Below are 14,542 nucleotides of genomic sequence, written 5' to 3' on the forward strand. Positions count from 1 at the left end.
CCTAACCCCATAGAGTATTTTACGGCTACAATTTCCCAGTGTTTACAAAGGACATTGACGGCATCATCCCATACTGTATTTTTTCCTTGCATATAAACCCTTGTGAAGATAAACAGTTCAAATAGTGAATGAATGATTGATTTTTAGTTTGTCCAACTATCTTAAAATATCTAATTGACTTACGGAACGCTAATAAGAATACTCCCCCTCCAAAGAAAACGTCCTAAACAGAGGGGGGAGGGGAAATTCAGTTTTCCAGCAGCATTCATACTGCAGAGTGGGTATACAGTATAAAAGACATACAAATGCTTTGCAGGATGGCATTTTCAAAGATTTTGGCTGATGCACAGTCGCTGATGGTTGTTGAGGCTTAACTTGGATGGTCAAATTATTGTCTCTTAATGGAACTTTAATGAACAACAGAAATTCAAAACCTCAGGCTACGGAGAGCAAAACATTTTATTACTAACACGGAAATAGCTCATTTTGTATATTATACAGAACCTAACTGCTTTACAAAAACAAAATGATACAATATCACATGTATATACAGTGTAGTAAATATACCATCTCAAATTGTACACAAAGTATTTACAGCTGTCACACCTAATGCATTAAAAACTCAACCCAGACTAGCACACTACCAACATTAATTTTGCATAACATCAAATAAAACATGCCACATTTTTAGGGTTTCTTTACAAACTGAGGACCATTTTTTAATTAGTGCAAGTCAACCACTTGGTTAAGAGGTTATGGACACATCATCCTGACCATTTTCATTCATACAAAGGAAAAACTCAAAACAATGTGTGACTCAAACAAAAGCATGTATTGAGAACTGTCTAGGACGGTTTTCAGATGAAAGGAGCAATTGAAAAATTGAAGAACTGTTTGGGGAGAAATGCAAGAAAATTGAAACGCAAATGATTTTAATGTTATAGTGAGAATGAGTGAAGAGATGCCTGTGTGATGCTTGATCCTCAGACGAATAAGAAAAATGAAATTACATTTTGGAGGTTAAGACTGAATACATTTGGTCCATAGAATAACAATTTAAAATCGGATTTCAACCTACTACAATTTACACACCATTCCAAGTTATACTCAGGACTCAAGTATAACTCAGGACTTATAAACTTCAGAAACATTTTTGTAAAGGCGCCTTACTTCATGGTGTTTTGTCCAGAGAGACATTTAACTATTTTCCCAGAATACATGTGTTTAAAATGACGACATCAATATAGATGATTGTATTGTACTAGCAATGTAAGCTTGACGTACTTCCCTTGAGTTTACAAAATTGTAGTAATTACTAGAAATTAACATAAATTGAAGCATTTGGGGCAAAACGGAGTCAACTACTCAGCTGAAATGTCCAAAACATGCCATCAGTTATGGGAAACTGGGCAACATCCATTAAGACTTCTCAAAGCAACATAAGCTCAAAATAATTGACTCAAGTAATCATAATTTAGAATAAATTGCTATTTCTCACTCTTTTGAAGGCAAGGTTACCGGTATAATGTCTTGTTTTGTTTTCGCTTTATGATGACAAGTTGGTTTGAAGCATACTGAGTTTGTGAAGACCAATTGTAACCCTTGATTATACAAATAAAAAGTTGATGATTATTGCCTAACAAACATTTTTTTCATTATCACTGTGTAGACAAATTAAAAGTGTACATTGCTGAAAAATCTGATCACGTTAAAAAAATAGTGTTAGGCCAGATAAACACTCAGCACATAGCTATTTACAAAGTTGTTTTCCCCACAAACACTATTTGTGTAGCACTATCTAGCTGTACAGGATTAAATACTTTCAGGCAATCGGGTATATGGATGATTGTACAGCTGACGATCACTCGAGACCAGCTGTGATGGGAACATTGCACCTCAGTAATTAGTACCTCTTCTTTGCCCCCTGTGAGGTTTAACATTTACAAATTGTACACACTGAAAATCCTGACAAAGGCACACTATGGAGAAAACGTCAACATCTTCCTTAACATTAGGACAAGTTGTTTTAGTCTGTCTCTGCAAAACATGTACATGACTTCGTCATCTGAGGAGTCCCAGCTGGAAGGTCCTTTATTACAGAATCCCTTTGGTCCATGTCGCCCTTTCATTGAAGGAAGGCCAAAGGATGCAGGTTTTTTTTGGAGGGTAAGAAGCATCCCATGTGGCCTTTTACAGTTCAGACTGGATTTGTATTAGCGTCATCGAGTTGTATGGGACCTTGGGGACTGACACCGAGCTGAGCTTCTCTTTCGCCACATACCCTCATACCCTCTTCAACGATCAAAAATCATCTCAAGCAGTACTATGTTAAGCTCATATTATCTCACCTGTCCTGCATAAGCAACCATGATGAAGGAGGAGGCTTTTAAACAGTAAAAAGATGGTAAAAAGTTAAATGCAGCATGAGGCCAGGCTTGGCAAATGGGTTGGGGGGGGGGGGCAAAAGAGGAGGAAGAGAAAGGGAAAGCGCCGACAGGGAGATTTCACGGCCCATCACACAATCTTTTTGATGCCAGTTCTCTTGAAGCTGCCGGAGCTGCGTTGCTTCTGGACCTGGCTGGCTGAGCCGTGGCGAGTGCGACCCCCACTGGACAGGGCTGAGCTAGGGGACAACTGGACATTCTCTTTATCCACACCTACAGACAGATGCAGGAAGGGATTAATGATGTTTACCAGTATATTTGGATGACAACAGATGAAAAAAGTCATTTGTAGTGAAAGATTTAGACATACAGTGTAGTTCGAATTGATTTACTACACTGGTGATTTTCCCGACTTTGTCACATCGGTTTTCGTTTTGCTACATGGAGTCCTTAGATTATGGGTTCCGCTCTTTCGATGGTGACATCACCCAGTCGGAACATTCCATAGTCTACAGCATGGGTTTTCAACTCGTTTTGTTCACGAGACCACCATTATAACCAAAAAGCAACTCGGGGACCACTGCTTTGGTGGAATATTCTATTTTGCACCAAAGGAGGACAGACCTATACAGGTTACTTATTTGCGTCTGTATGTCTATTATGGGAATCTCAGCTACATTTGACATAATTTGGATGGGTAAATCATTCACAAAATTAGCTGGAAAATAAATCAAGTCTAAAAAATAAATACGTTTTATTTTTAAAAATGTTACAATTCTTTTCCATTTCCAAATTCGCGGACCACCTAGAATACCACCACGGACCACTAGAGGGTCGCGGACCCCTGGTCTCCAGTATCAGCAACTTAAGCTAATGCAGTATTAAAGTCATAATTAACAAGAGGGTCGCGGACCCCTGGTCTCCAGTATCAGCAACTTAAGCTAATGCAGTATTAAAGTCATAATTAACAATCAATGTTTGTAAGAGACAAACAACTCAAAGGCTATACAAACATACCTATCTTTCAAAAAACAGTAAGCACAGGAATAGAGTTGTTAGGTATGATCTTATGTCAGGGCTTTCGTAAGGACCTCCAATACTCCAATAAAAGAATTTGCCCCTTTCCTGTTTCCTGACTTTCTTGCATGTAAGTATTTACCGTATTGGCCCGAATATAAGACGACCCTGATTATAAGACGACACCCTCTTTTTCAAGACTCAAGTTTGAAAAAAGACTTTTTGAACACCAAATTTAATTTTTATACAGAAAATAATTCAATCTGAAACATATGATTATAACAATATATTCGAGAGAAAAAGCATGTTATTTTGCCTCATTCAAATCATGCAAAAACTGTCTATCACAACGTAATATCTGAACATTTAAATATGTAAACTAAAATGCTATCACATTTGTAAATGAATGGCTTCTGGTTTTTGAAATGTAAATAAACCAATCTACTGTGATAAAACAACACAATTGCAATAACTGCATTAACCATCAAAGTGAAGTCTAACTGTAACTGTAGTCTTGAAAAAAATCTGAATAAGGAAAAACATTGCAATTAAATCATGTAAACTGCTACCGCTATTGTTGGGAGCCTGAGGACTGTATAGGGGGTTGGCTCGGATGGTTACAGTCCCCAAGACCCCGAATGTAAGACGACCCCCATTTTTTCAGTCTTATTTCAATGCAAAAAACACTGTCTTTTATCCGGACCATTACGGTACTCACTTTGTGTCAAAGACGCACACGATCACAGCAACATACTCAGTCGATACCAGCAACTTTTAACTTACCGCAAGCTCTAACAACTGCGATAAGCTGAGGTAATTTTTGGCCGAATAAAAGACAGTGTTTTTTGCTTTGAAATAAGACTAAAAAAGTGGGGGTCGTCTTACATTCGGGGTTCTAGACATTATACCCATATACTTGTGGGCAGCGGTAAGTTAAAGTTTGCTGGTATCGACTGAGTATGTTGCTGTGATCATGTGCGTCTTTGACACAAAGTGAGTATATACATTTCATCGTTACGACTGTCTACTGTTGTGCCGTTTATCTGATCGCAGTTTGTTTCGTGTGTGCTCCATTTGATTGATAGCTTTGGCGCGCTCCTTTCCTTTAAGTTTGCCTCGCATCGTACAAGTAGCCGTTACGCAGCGGCACGGCGACTAACGGTTGCCAGCAAATGTATTTTGTTGTCTCGATGACTTATGTTTGGTGTGTTGCCGAGAGTATTTCATTTATGGTTATCTAGTATAGCGGAATCGTTACGCGCAGTTAGTTATGTAATTTGTGCCGTCTACTAGTGTTGTGTGACATCAGAAGTTGAGCGTTGACTTACGTGCTGTATTTCTGTCTGTTGCAGAACCACACACGCACGCGCGTACACACACGCACACACATACACACACACAACCCATACAATAATCACACACAAGAATCACATTCACACATCCAAAGACTCACCCATGTACACTACACACACCTGCTCTCACATCCTTACGACCAAACGTGTGCCTATACCCTTTTGCCAGTTTGCCTGTATGCCCCTGTGAGCCACAGTGCCTGTTACTTTCTTGCCAATAATTCAGTAAAGCAATCAAAACTGAACCACGTCTTCCTTTCTGTGTTCTGACCGACACCCGGGGGCGAAGTGCATAACCATCCGAGCCAAGCCCCTATACCACATATGTCAGAGTTACGGCCCGCGGGCCAGATCCGGCCCGCGAATTGATTATCTATGGCCCCCTGGATGATATTGAATTACTATTAGAACCGGCCCGTAGGCCACAGCCGCCCGCTGGTGTTTTGCACGCACCAACACTACATTTCCCACAATGCAACGGTAGCCCGCGATGTCCCTGCAGCTCGCACAAGCGGCTTCATTATTCATCAGTAGTCAGAGCAGAGTTCAACTTTCTGATACCCCCCTCCTCAAAAATGGCTAAACGTAAGGTGGACGCTGAGAACAGAGGTTTTCAGGCCAGGTGGGAGGCAGAGTACATGTTTACGGAGGTAAGAGGCAAACCTGTGTGTCTTCTGTGTGGAGAAAATGCGGCTGTAATGAAAGAATTAAATTTAAGAAGGCACTATCAAACGTCTAAGAAACACACAGACCAAGACAAGAATATGGAATATGAACAAAAGCTACAGAAGGTGGAAGAATTAAAACGAGGCCTTAAGTCCAGACAGGCTATGTTCACGTATGCTAAATCACAAAGCGAGGCTGCTGCCAAGGCTAGCTTTATTGTGGCAAAAGAGATCGCCAAATCAGCCCGGCCCTTTGCAGAAGGAGAGTTGATCAAAAACGGGTTTTGAGCCTCAGAGCCTAACCCCGAACATTGATGAACTTGTACAAACAATGAGACACCTCTAAGTATCAGGCTCAGCCTCAGACAAGTGAGCATCACAGAACAGTAACGTATTTTCCGTTTTTTAATTCGGTTACATTTTTACATGTGTTTCTACAAGACGTGATTTTTCTTTGAAGAAAGTATTGTTTTGTCTGTGTGCCGTAAATGTTTGAATTTTATTTATTTATATTTATTTTTCAGTTGAATGGACCAAGGGAAAATTGCAGATAAGAGCCATGAGAAAGAATACAACTGATTTGATTATTTTTTTATTTTACGATTTGAAAGCAATGATCGGTAGATCATAGAGCAGCACAATAATACATTTTCAGTTTATAATGCATGCACTTTTACTTATGCATTTATGTTGATATTAAGAAACACATTTTGTTTTTAAAACAATTGAATTTTTTGCTGTTTGGCTGTTGAAAATGTTTTCCCTTGAAGTTAGTGACAGAGCCATTACAAAATATTGCCATATTCATTTAATCATTAAATAATGTACACTGTGTTAGGTCTTAGTTCAAAAGACTATGTGCAATCATTCCGATATATTTTAATAAACATTGAACCAGTCCGGCCCTCGGCTTGTAGCAAATTTGTTTTTTTGGCCCTCGGTGTGTTTGACTTTGACATCCCTGCCCTATACAGTCCTCAGGCTCCCCAACAATAGCGGTAGCAGTTTACAGTATTTAATTGCAATGTTTTTCCTTATTCAGATTTTTTTCAAGACTACAGTTACAGTTAGACTTCACTTTGATGGTTAATGCAGTTATTGCAATTTTGTTATTTTATCACAGTTTATTTACATTTCAAAAACCAGAAGCCATTCATTGTGTGAAGGCGATGGCCTTCACACATATGTTATTCTACACCATTCTCTATTATTGTGTGAAGGCGATGGCCTTCACACACATGTTATTCTACACCATTCTCTATTATTATTATTATTATTGTGTAAAGGCGATGGCCTTCACACATATGTTATTCTACACCATTCTCTATTATTATTATTGTGTGAAGGCGATGGCCTTCACACATATGTTATTCTACACCATTCTCTATTATTGTGTGAAGGCGATGGCCTTCACACATATGTTATTCTACACCATTCTCTATTATTATTATTGTGTGAAGGCGATGGCCTTCACACATATGTTATTCTACACCATTCTCTATTATTGTGTGAAGGCGATGGCCTTCACACATATGTTATTCTACACCATTCTCTATTATTATTATTATTGTGTGAAGGCGATGGCCTTCACACATATGTTATTCTACACCATTCTCTATTATTATTATTGTGTGAAGGCGATGGCCTTCACACATATGTTATTCTACACCATTCTCTATTATTGTGTGAAGGCGATGGCCTTCACACATATGTTATTCTACACCATTCTCTATTATTATTATTATTGTGTGAAGGCGATGGCCTTCACACATATGTTATTCTACACCATTCTCTATTATTATTATTAGTGTGAAGGTGAAGACCTTCACACTATTGTTATTGCTGTCCTTTATTAGTGTGAAGGTGAAGACCTTCACACTATTGTTATTGCTGTCCTTTATTATTAGTGTGAAGGTGAAGACCTTCACACTATTGTTATTGCTGTCCTTTATTATTATTATTATTAGTGTGAAGGTGAAGACCTTCACACTATTGTTATTGCTGTCCTTTATTATTATTATTATTATTATTATTATTATTATTCTACTTATTCCGCTCACTTTTTTGACGCTTAACTGCTTCCACATACTTCAACCGATTCACTCCGTTCCACTTTTCACTTATTCCAAATATTCATGACACGGCTGCTTACATTTTTTTTGTTCGAAAAATTTTCCGTTTTCACAAAATTCACGATTTTGTGGCATTTTTTTCCCCATTCATTCTTAATGGCAGATTCAACATTTCACATTTTTGTTGTTCCAGTTTGAAATTCACTTATTTCAACACATTCAAATCACATTGGGGACATTCCCAAACTTGCCAAATTCAAAAATTTCACGTTTTCACTTTTAAAATTTGCACAAAATTTTGCAAAATTTCACAAAATTTAGTTTTTCACTTCTAGTTTCTACATTTTTCCACCGATTCAACTCGTTCCAACTTTCAACTGTTCATCTTTTGCCTACCTATTCCACACCTTCCCACTTAGCAAAATTTCCAAATTTTCAATTTTGAAATTCACACCAAATTTTCCCAAAATTTAGTTTTTCCCTTCTAATTTCTACATTTTTCAACCGATTCAACCCATTCCAACTTTATTCACTTTGTTCACCTTATGCTTACCATATTCACCCCCTTCACCCCCACTTCCACAATTCAACCCTTGACCCCCACTTCCAGAGTGGCGGCCATCTTGGATTGACCCTGAAGTGCCCCAATGAACCCGGAATGAACTGGAAGTGCCCCAAATCAAACCGGAATTGACCCCAAATGAACCGGAAGTGACCTCAGGTAAACCGGAAGTGACCCCAAATCAAACCGGAAGTGACCCCAAATCAAACCGGAAGTGACCTTTTTAAACCGGAAGTGACCCCAAATAAACCGGAAGTGACCTCAGCTAGACCGGAAGTGCCTCTAATCAAACCGGAAGTGACCCAAATAGACCGGAAGTGACCCAAATCAAACCGGAAGTGACCATATTTCAACATTAAGTGCCCTAAATACCTACATTTGCGCTAACTTTTGCACATTTTGCCCGATTAAACCCATTTCAACATTTTAACCCCAAAAGTGAACCTCCTAAAGCTGTTTTTTTCCTTTTGTTCCAAATTTAAAAAAATTTTGGTGCAATTTTTTTTTTTTTAATTCCCATTCATTCTCTATTAGGATTCAAGATTTGCTCTAACTTCTACATTTTTAACCGATTCAACTGTTTCCAACTTTGAACTGTTCTTCTTTTGCCTTCCTATTCCACAACTACCCACTTACCAAAAATTCTCTACAATTTTGTTTTTCTAATCTAATTTCTACATTTTTCAACTTATTCAACCCATTCGACCTTTCAACTGTTCATCATTTTCCTACCTATTCCACAACTTCCCACTTACCCAAAATTCCAAATTTTAAATTTTGTTACTCACACCCAATTTTCCCAAATTTCCTTTTTCCCTTGTAATTTCTACATTTTTCAACCGATTCAACTCTTTTCAACATCATTCTGCAACATTCCCCAAGTATTTATTCAACCTCTTCACCTTCACACGCAATTTCTTCAGGAATTGCAAATTCTAGTTATTATTATTATTATTATTCTACTTATTCCGCTCACTTTTTTGACGCTTAACTCCTTCCACATACTTCAACCGATTCACTCCGTTCCACTTTTCACTTATTCCAAATATTCATGACACGGCTGCTTACATTTTTTTTGTTCGAAAAATTTTCCGTTTTCACAAAATTCACGATTTTGTGGCATTTTTTTCCCCATTCATTCTTAATGGCAGATTCAACATTTCACATTTTTGTTGTTCCAGTTTGAAATTCACTTATTTCAACACATTCAAATCACATTGGGGACATTCCCAAACTTGCCAAATTCAAAAATTTCACGTTTTCACTTTTAAAATTTGCACAAAATTTTGCAAAATTTCACAAAATTTAGTTTTTCACTTCTAGTTTCTACATTTTTCCACCGATTCAACTCGTTCCAACTTTCAACTGTTCATCTTTTGCCTACCTATTCCACACCTTCCCACTTAGCAGAATTTCCAAATTTTCAATTTTGAAATTCACACCAAATTTTCCCAAAATTTAGTTTTTCCCTTCTAATTTCTACATTTTTCAACCGATTCAACCCATTCCAACTTTATTCACTTTGTTCACCTTATGCTTACCATATTCACCCCCTTCACCCCCACTTCCACAATTCAACCCTTGACCCCCACTTCCAGAGTGGCGGCCATCTTGGATTGACCCTGAAGTGCCCCAATGAACCCGGAATGAACTGGAAGTGCCCCAAATCAAACCGGAATTGACCCCAAATGAACCGGAAGTGACCTCAGGTAAACCGGAAGTGACCCCAAATCAAACCGGAAGTGACCCCAAATCAAACCGGAAGTGACCTTTTTAAACCGGAAGTGACCCATAATAAACCGGAAGTGACCTCAGCTAGACCGGAAGTGCCTCTAATCAAACCGGAAGTGACCCAAATAGACCGGAAGTGACCCAAATCAAACCGGAAGTGACCATATTTCAACATTAAGTGCCCTAAATACCTACATTTGCGCTAACTTTTGCAAATTTTGCCCGATTAAACCCATTTCAACATTTTAACCCCAAAAGTGAACCTCCTAAAGCTGTTTTTTTCCTTTTGTTCCAAATTTCAAAAAATTTTGGTGCAATTTTTTTTCTTTTAATTCCCATTCATTCTCTATTAGGATTCAAGATTTGCTCTAACTTCTACATTTTTTAACCGATTCAACTGTTTCCAACTTTGAACTGTTCTTCTTTTGCCTTCCTATTCCACAACTACCCACTTACCAAAAATTCTCTACAATTTTGTTTTTCTAATCTAATTTCTACATTTTTCAACTTATTCAACCCATTCGACCTTTCAACTGTTCATCATTTTCCTACCTATTCCACAACTTCCCACTTACCCAAAATTCCAAATTTTCAATTTTGTTACTCACACCCAATTTTCCCAAATTTCCTTTTTCCCTTGTAATTTCTACATTTTTCAACCGATTCAACTCTTTTCAACATCATTCTGCAACATTCCCCAAGTATTTATTCAACCTCTTCACCTTCACACGCAATTTCTTCAGGAATTGCAAATTCTAGTTATTGTGTGAAGGCGAAGGCCTTCACACATTGTTATTCTACTTTATTATTATTATTATTATTATTATTATTATTAAACAACTTATTCCGCCCGCTTTTTTGGCATCTAACTAGTCCTACATGCTTCAACCGATTCACCCCGTTCAAACTTTCACACATTCCAAAAATTCATGGCATGCTTGCTACCATTTTTTTTGTTGATAACATTTACCGTTTTTGTGTAATTAGCAAATTTGTGACTTATAATTCCCCATTCATTCTTAATGGCAGTTTCAACACGAGCCATTTCCCTGCGTGGGTTCGAATTTTACATGTGTCACATTGGGCGTCTCACCATTACACAAACTCACACGACACTGGCTGCAGTTTTTTTCGTCATAAACATTTATCGTTTTTGCATAATTAGTACATTTGTGGTGTAAAATTACGTATTCATTCTTAATGGCGCATTCAACATGAACATTCATCACATTAAGCGAATTCCACCACTTTAAAAAAGAAAACCAATTAGCTCAGATGGTAACGCAGGCACTTCTTGACTCTAGCCGGTTCCCCGTGTGAGTTCGATTCCTACTGTGGGTATAGATTTATTTCCTTTTTATTCACTGCTTCATATTTTTTACGCTTATGATTTGTAACTTGTCATTTTACCATTTATTTTAATAATAACCTTTTTATTCTTCCCGCTTATCATTTTTATCATTTATCATTTATAACTTTTGTCATTTTCCCATTTATTTTATAATAATTTAATTTCCTTTTTATTCTTCCCGCTTAAAGTAGAATAACAATAGTGCGAAGGTCTTCGCCTTCACACGCAATTTCTCCAGAAATTGCAATTCTAGTTATTATTATTATTCTACTTATTCCGCTCACTTTTTTGACGCTTAACTCCTTCCACATACTTCAACCGATTCACTCCGTTCCACTTTTCACTTATTCCAAATATTCATGACACGGCTGCTTACATTTTTTTTGTTCGAAAAATTTTCCGTTTTCACAAAATTCACGATTTTGTGGCATTTTTTTCCCCATTCATTCTTAATGGCAGATTCAACATTTCACATTTTTGTTGTTCCAGTTTGAAATTCACTTATTTCAACACATTCAAATCACATTGGGGACATTCCCAAACTTGCCAAATTCAAAAATTTCACGTTTTCACTTTTAAAATTTGCACAAAATTTTGCAAAATTTCACAAAATTTAGTTTTTCACTTCTAGTTTCTACATTTTTCCACCGATTCAACTCGTTCCAACTTTCAACTGTTCATCTTTTGCCTACCTATTCCACACCTTCCCACTTAGTAAAATTTCCAAATTTTCAATTTTGAAATTCACACCAAATTTTCCCAAAATTTAGTTTTTCCCTTCTAATTTCTACATTTTTCAACCGATTCAACCCATTCCAACTTTATTCACTTTGTTCACCTTATGCTTACCATATTCACCCCCTTCACCCCCACTTCCACAATTCAACCCTTGACCCCCACTTCCAGAGTGGCGGCCATCTTGGATTGACCCTGAAGTGCCCCAATGAACCCGGAATGAACTGGAAGTGCCCCAAATCAAACCGGAATTGACCCCAAATGAACCGGAAGTGACCTCAGGTAAACCGGAAGTGACCCCAAATCAAACCGGAAGTGACCCCAAATCAAACCGGAAGTGACATTTTTAAACCGGAAGTGACCCCAAATAAACCGGAAGTGACCTCAGCTAGACCGGAAGTACCTCTAATCAAACCGGAAGTGACCCAAATAGACCGGAAGTGACCCAAATCAAACCGGAAGTGACCATATTTCAACATTAAGTGCCCTAAATACCTACATTTGCGCTAACTTTTGCAAATTTTGCCCGATTAAACCCATTTCAACATTTTAACCCCAAAAGTGAACCTCCTAAAGCTGTTTTTTTCCTTTTGTTCCAAATTTCAAAAAATTTTGGTGCAATTTTTTTTCTTTTAATTCCCATTCATTCTCTATTAGGATTCAAGATTTGCTCTAACTTCTACATTTTTTAACCGATTCAACTTGTTCCAACTTTGAACTGTTCTTCTTTTGCCTTCCTATTCCACAACTACCCACTTACCAAAAATTCTCTACAATTTTGTTTTTCTAATCTAATTTCTACATTTTTCAACTTATTCAACCCATTCGACCTTTCAACTGTTCATCATTTTCCTACCTATTCCACAACTTCCCACTTACCCAAAATTCCAAATTTTCAATTTTGTAACTCACACCCAATTTTCCCAAATTTCCTTTTTCCCTTGTAATTTCTACATTTTTCAACCGATTCAACTCTTTTCAACATCATTCTGCAACATTCCCCAAGTATTTATTCAACCTCTTCACCTTCACACGCAATTTCTTCAGGAATTGCAAATTCTAGTTAGTGTGAAGGTGAAGACCTTCACACTATTGTTATTGCTGTCCTTTATTATTATTATTCTACTTATTCCGCTCACTTTTTTGACGCTTAACTCCTTCCACATACTTCAACCGATTCACTCCGTTCCACTTTTCACTTATTCCAAATATTCATGACACGGCTGCTTACATTTTTTTTGTTCGAAAAATTTTCCGTTTTCACAAAATTCACGATTTTGTGGCATTTTTTTCCCCATTCATTCTTAATGGCAGATTCAACATTTCACATTTTTGTTGTTCCAGTTTGAAATTCACTTATTTCAACACATTCAAATCACATTGGGGACATTCCCAAACTTGCCAAATTCAAAAATTTCACGTTTTCACTTTTAAAATTTGCACAAAATTTTGCAAAATTTCACAAAATTTAGTTTTTCACTTCTAGTTTCTACATTTTTCCACCGATTCAACTCGTTCCAACTTTCAACTGTTCATCTTTTGCCTACCTATTCCACACCTTCCCACTTAGCAAAATTTCCAAATTTTCAATTTTGAAATTCACACCAAATTTTCCCAAAATTTAGTTTTTCCCTTCTAATTTCTACATTTTTCAACCGATTCAACCCATTCCAACTTTATTCACTTTGTTCACCTTATGCTTACCATATTCACCCCCTTCACCCCCACTTCCACAATTCAACCCTTGACCCCCACTTCCAGAGTGGCGGCCATCTTGGATTGACCCTGAAGTGCCCCAATGAACCCGGAATGAACTGGAAGTGCCCCAAATCAAACCGGAATTGACCCCAAATGAACCGGAAGTGACCTCAGGTAAACCGGAAGTGACCCCAAATCAAACCGGAAGTGACCCCAAATCAAACCGGAAGTGACCTTTTTAAACCGGAAGTGACCCCAAATAAACCGGAAGTGACCTCAGCTAGACCGGAAGTGCCTCTAATCAAACCGGAAGTGACCTAAATAGACCGGAAGTGCCTCTAATCAAACCGGAAGTGACCTAAATAGACCGGAAGTGACCCAAATCAAACCGGAAGTGACCCCAAATGAACCGGAAAAGACCTCAGGTAAACCGGAAGTGACCCCAAATCAAACCGGAAGTGACCTTTTTCAACCGGAAGTGACCTTTTTCAACCGGAAGTGACCCCAAATAAACCGGAAGTGACCTCAGCTGGACCGGAAGTGCCTCTAATCAAACCGGAAGTGACCCAAATCAAACCGGAAATGACCATATTTCAACATTAAGTGCCCTAAATACCTACATTTGCGCTAACTTTTGCAAATTTTGCCCGATTAAACCCATTTCAACATTTTAACCCCAAAAGTGAACCTCCTGAAGCCGTTTCTTTCCTTTTGTTCCAAATTTCAGAAACTTTTGGTGCAATTTTTTTTTCTTTTAATTCCCATTCATTCTCTATTAGGATTCAAGATTTGCTCTAACTTCTACATTTTTTAACCGATTCAACTCGTTCCAACTTTCAACTGTTCCTCTTTTGCCTTCCTATTCCACAACTTCCCACTTACCAAAAATTCTCTACAATTTTGTTTTTCTACTCTAATTTCTACATTTTCAACTTATTCAACCCATTCCACCTTTCAACTGTTCATCATTTTCCT

At 37.7% G+C, this 14,542-nt stretch overlaps 1 protein-coding gene across 7 annotated transcripts in view; it reads right to left on the reverse strand.

The window, feature by feature from the left end:
- Positions 1–441: 441 nt before the first annotated feature.
- Positions 442–14,542, reverse strand: part of nf1a (neurofibromin 1a) — a 176,541-nt gene continuing 162,440 nt past the window's right edge. For all 7 annotated transcript variants that reach the window (XM_049725628.2, XM_068651275.1, XM_068651277.1 and 4 more), the window contains one exon: positions 442–2,657. In XM_049725628.2, coding sequence (XP_049581585.1) covers positions 2,515–2,657 — 143 coding nt within the window. In that variant the 3' untranslated portion in view covers positions 442–2,514. The remainder of the gene's footprint in view (positions 2,658–14,542) is intronic.

This window comes from Syngnathus scovelli, chromosome 7, assembly GCF_024217435.2.
Source record: "Syngnathus scovelli strain Florida chromosome 7, RoL_Ssco_1.2, whole genome shotgun sequence".
In the NCBI taxonomy this organism is placed as follows: Eukaryota; Metazoa; Chordata; class Actinopteri; order Syngnathiformes; family Syngnathidae; genus Syngnathus; species Syngnathus scovelli.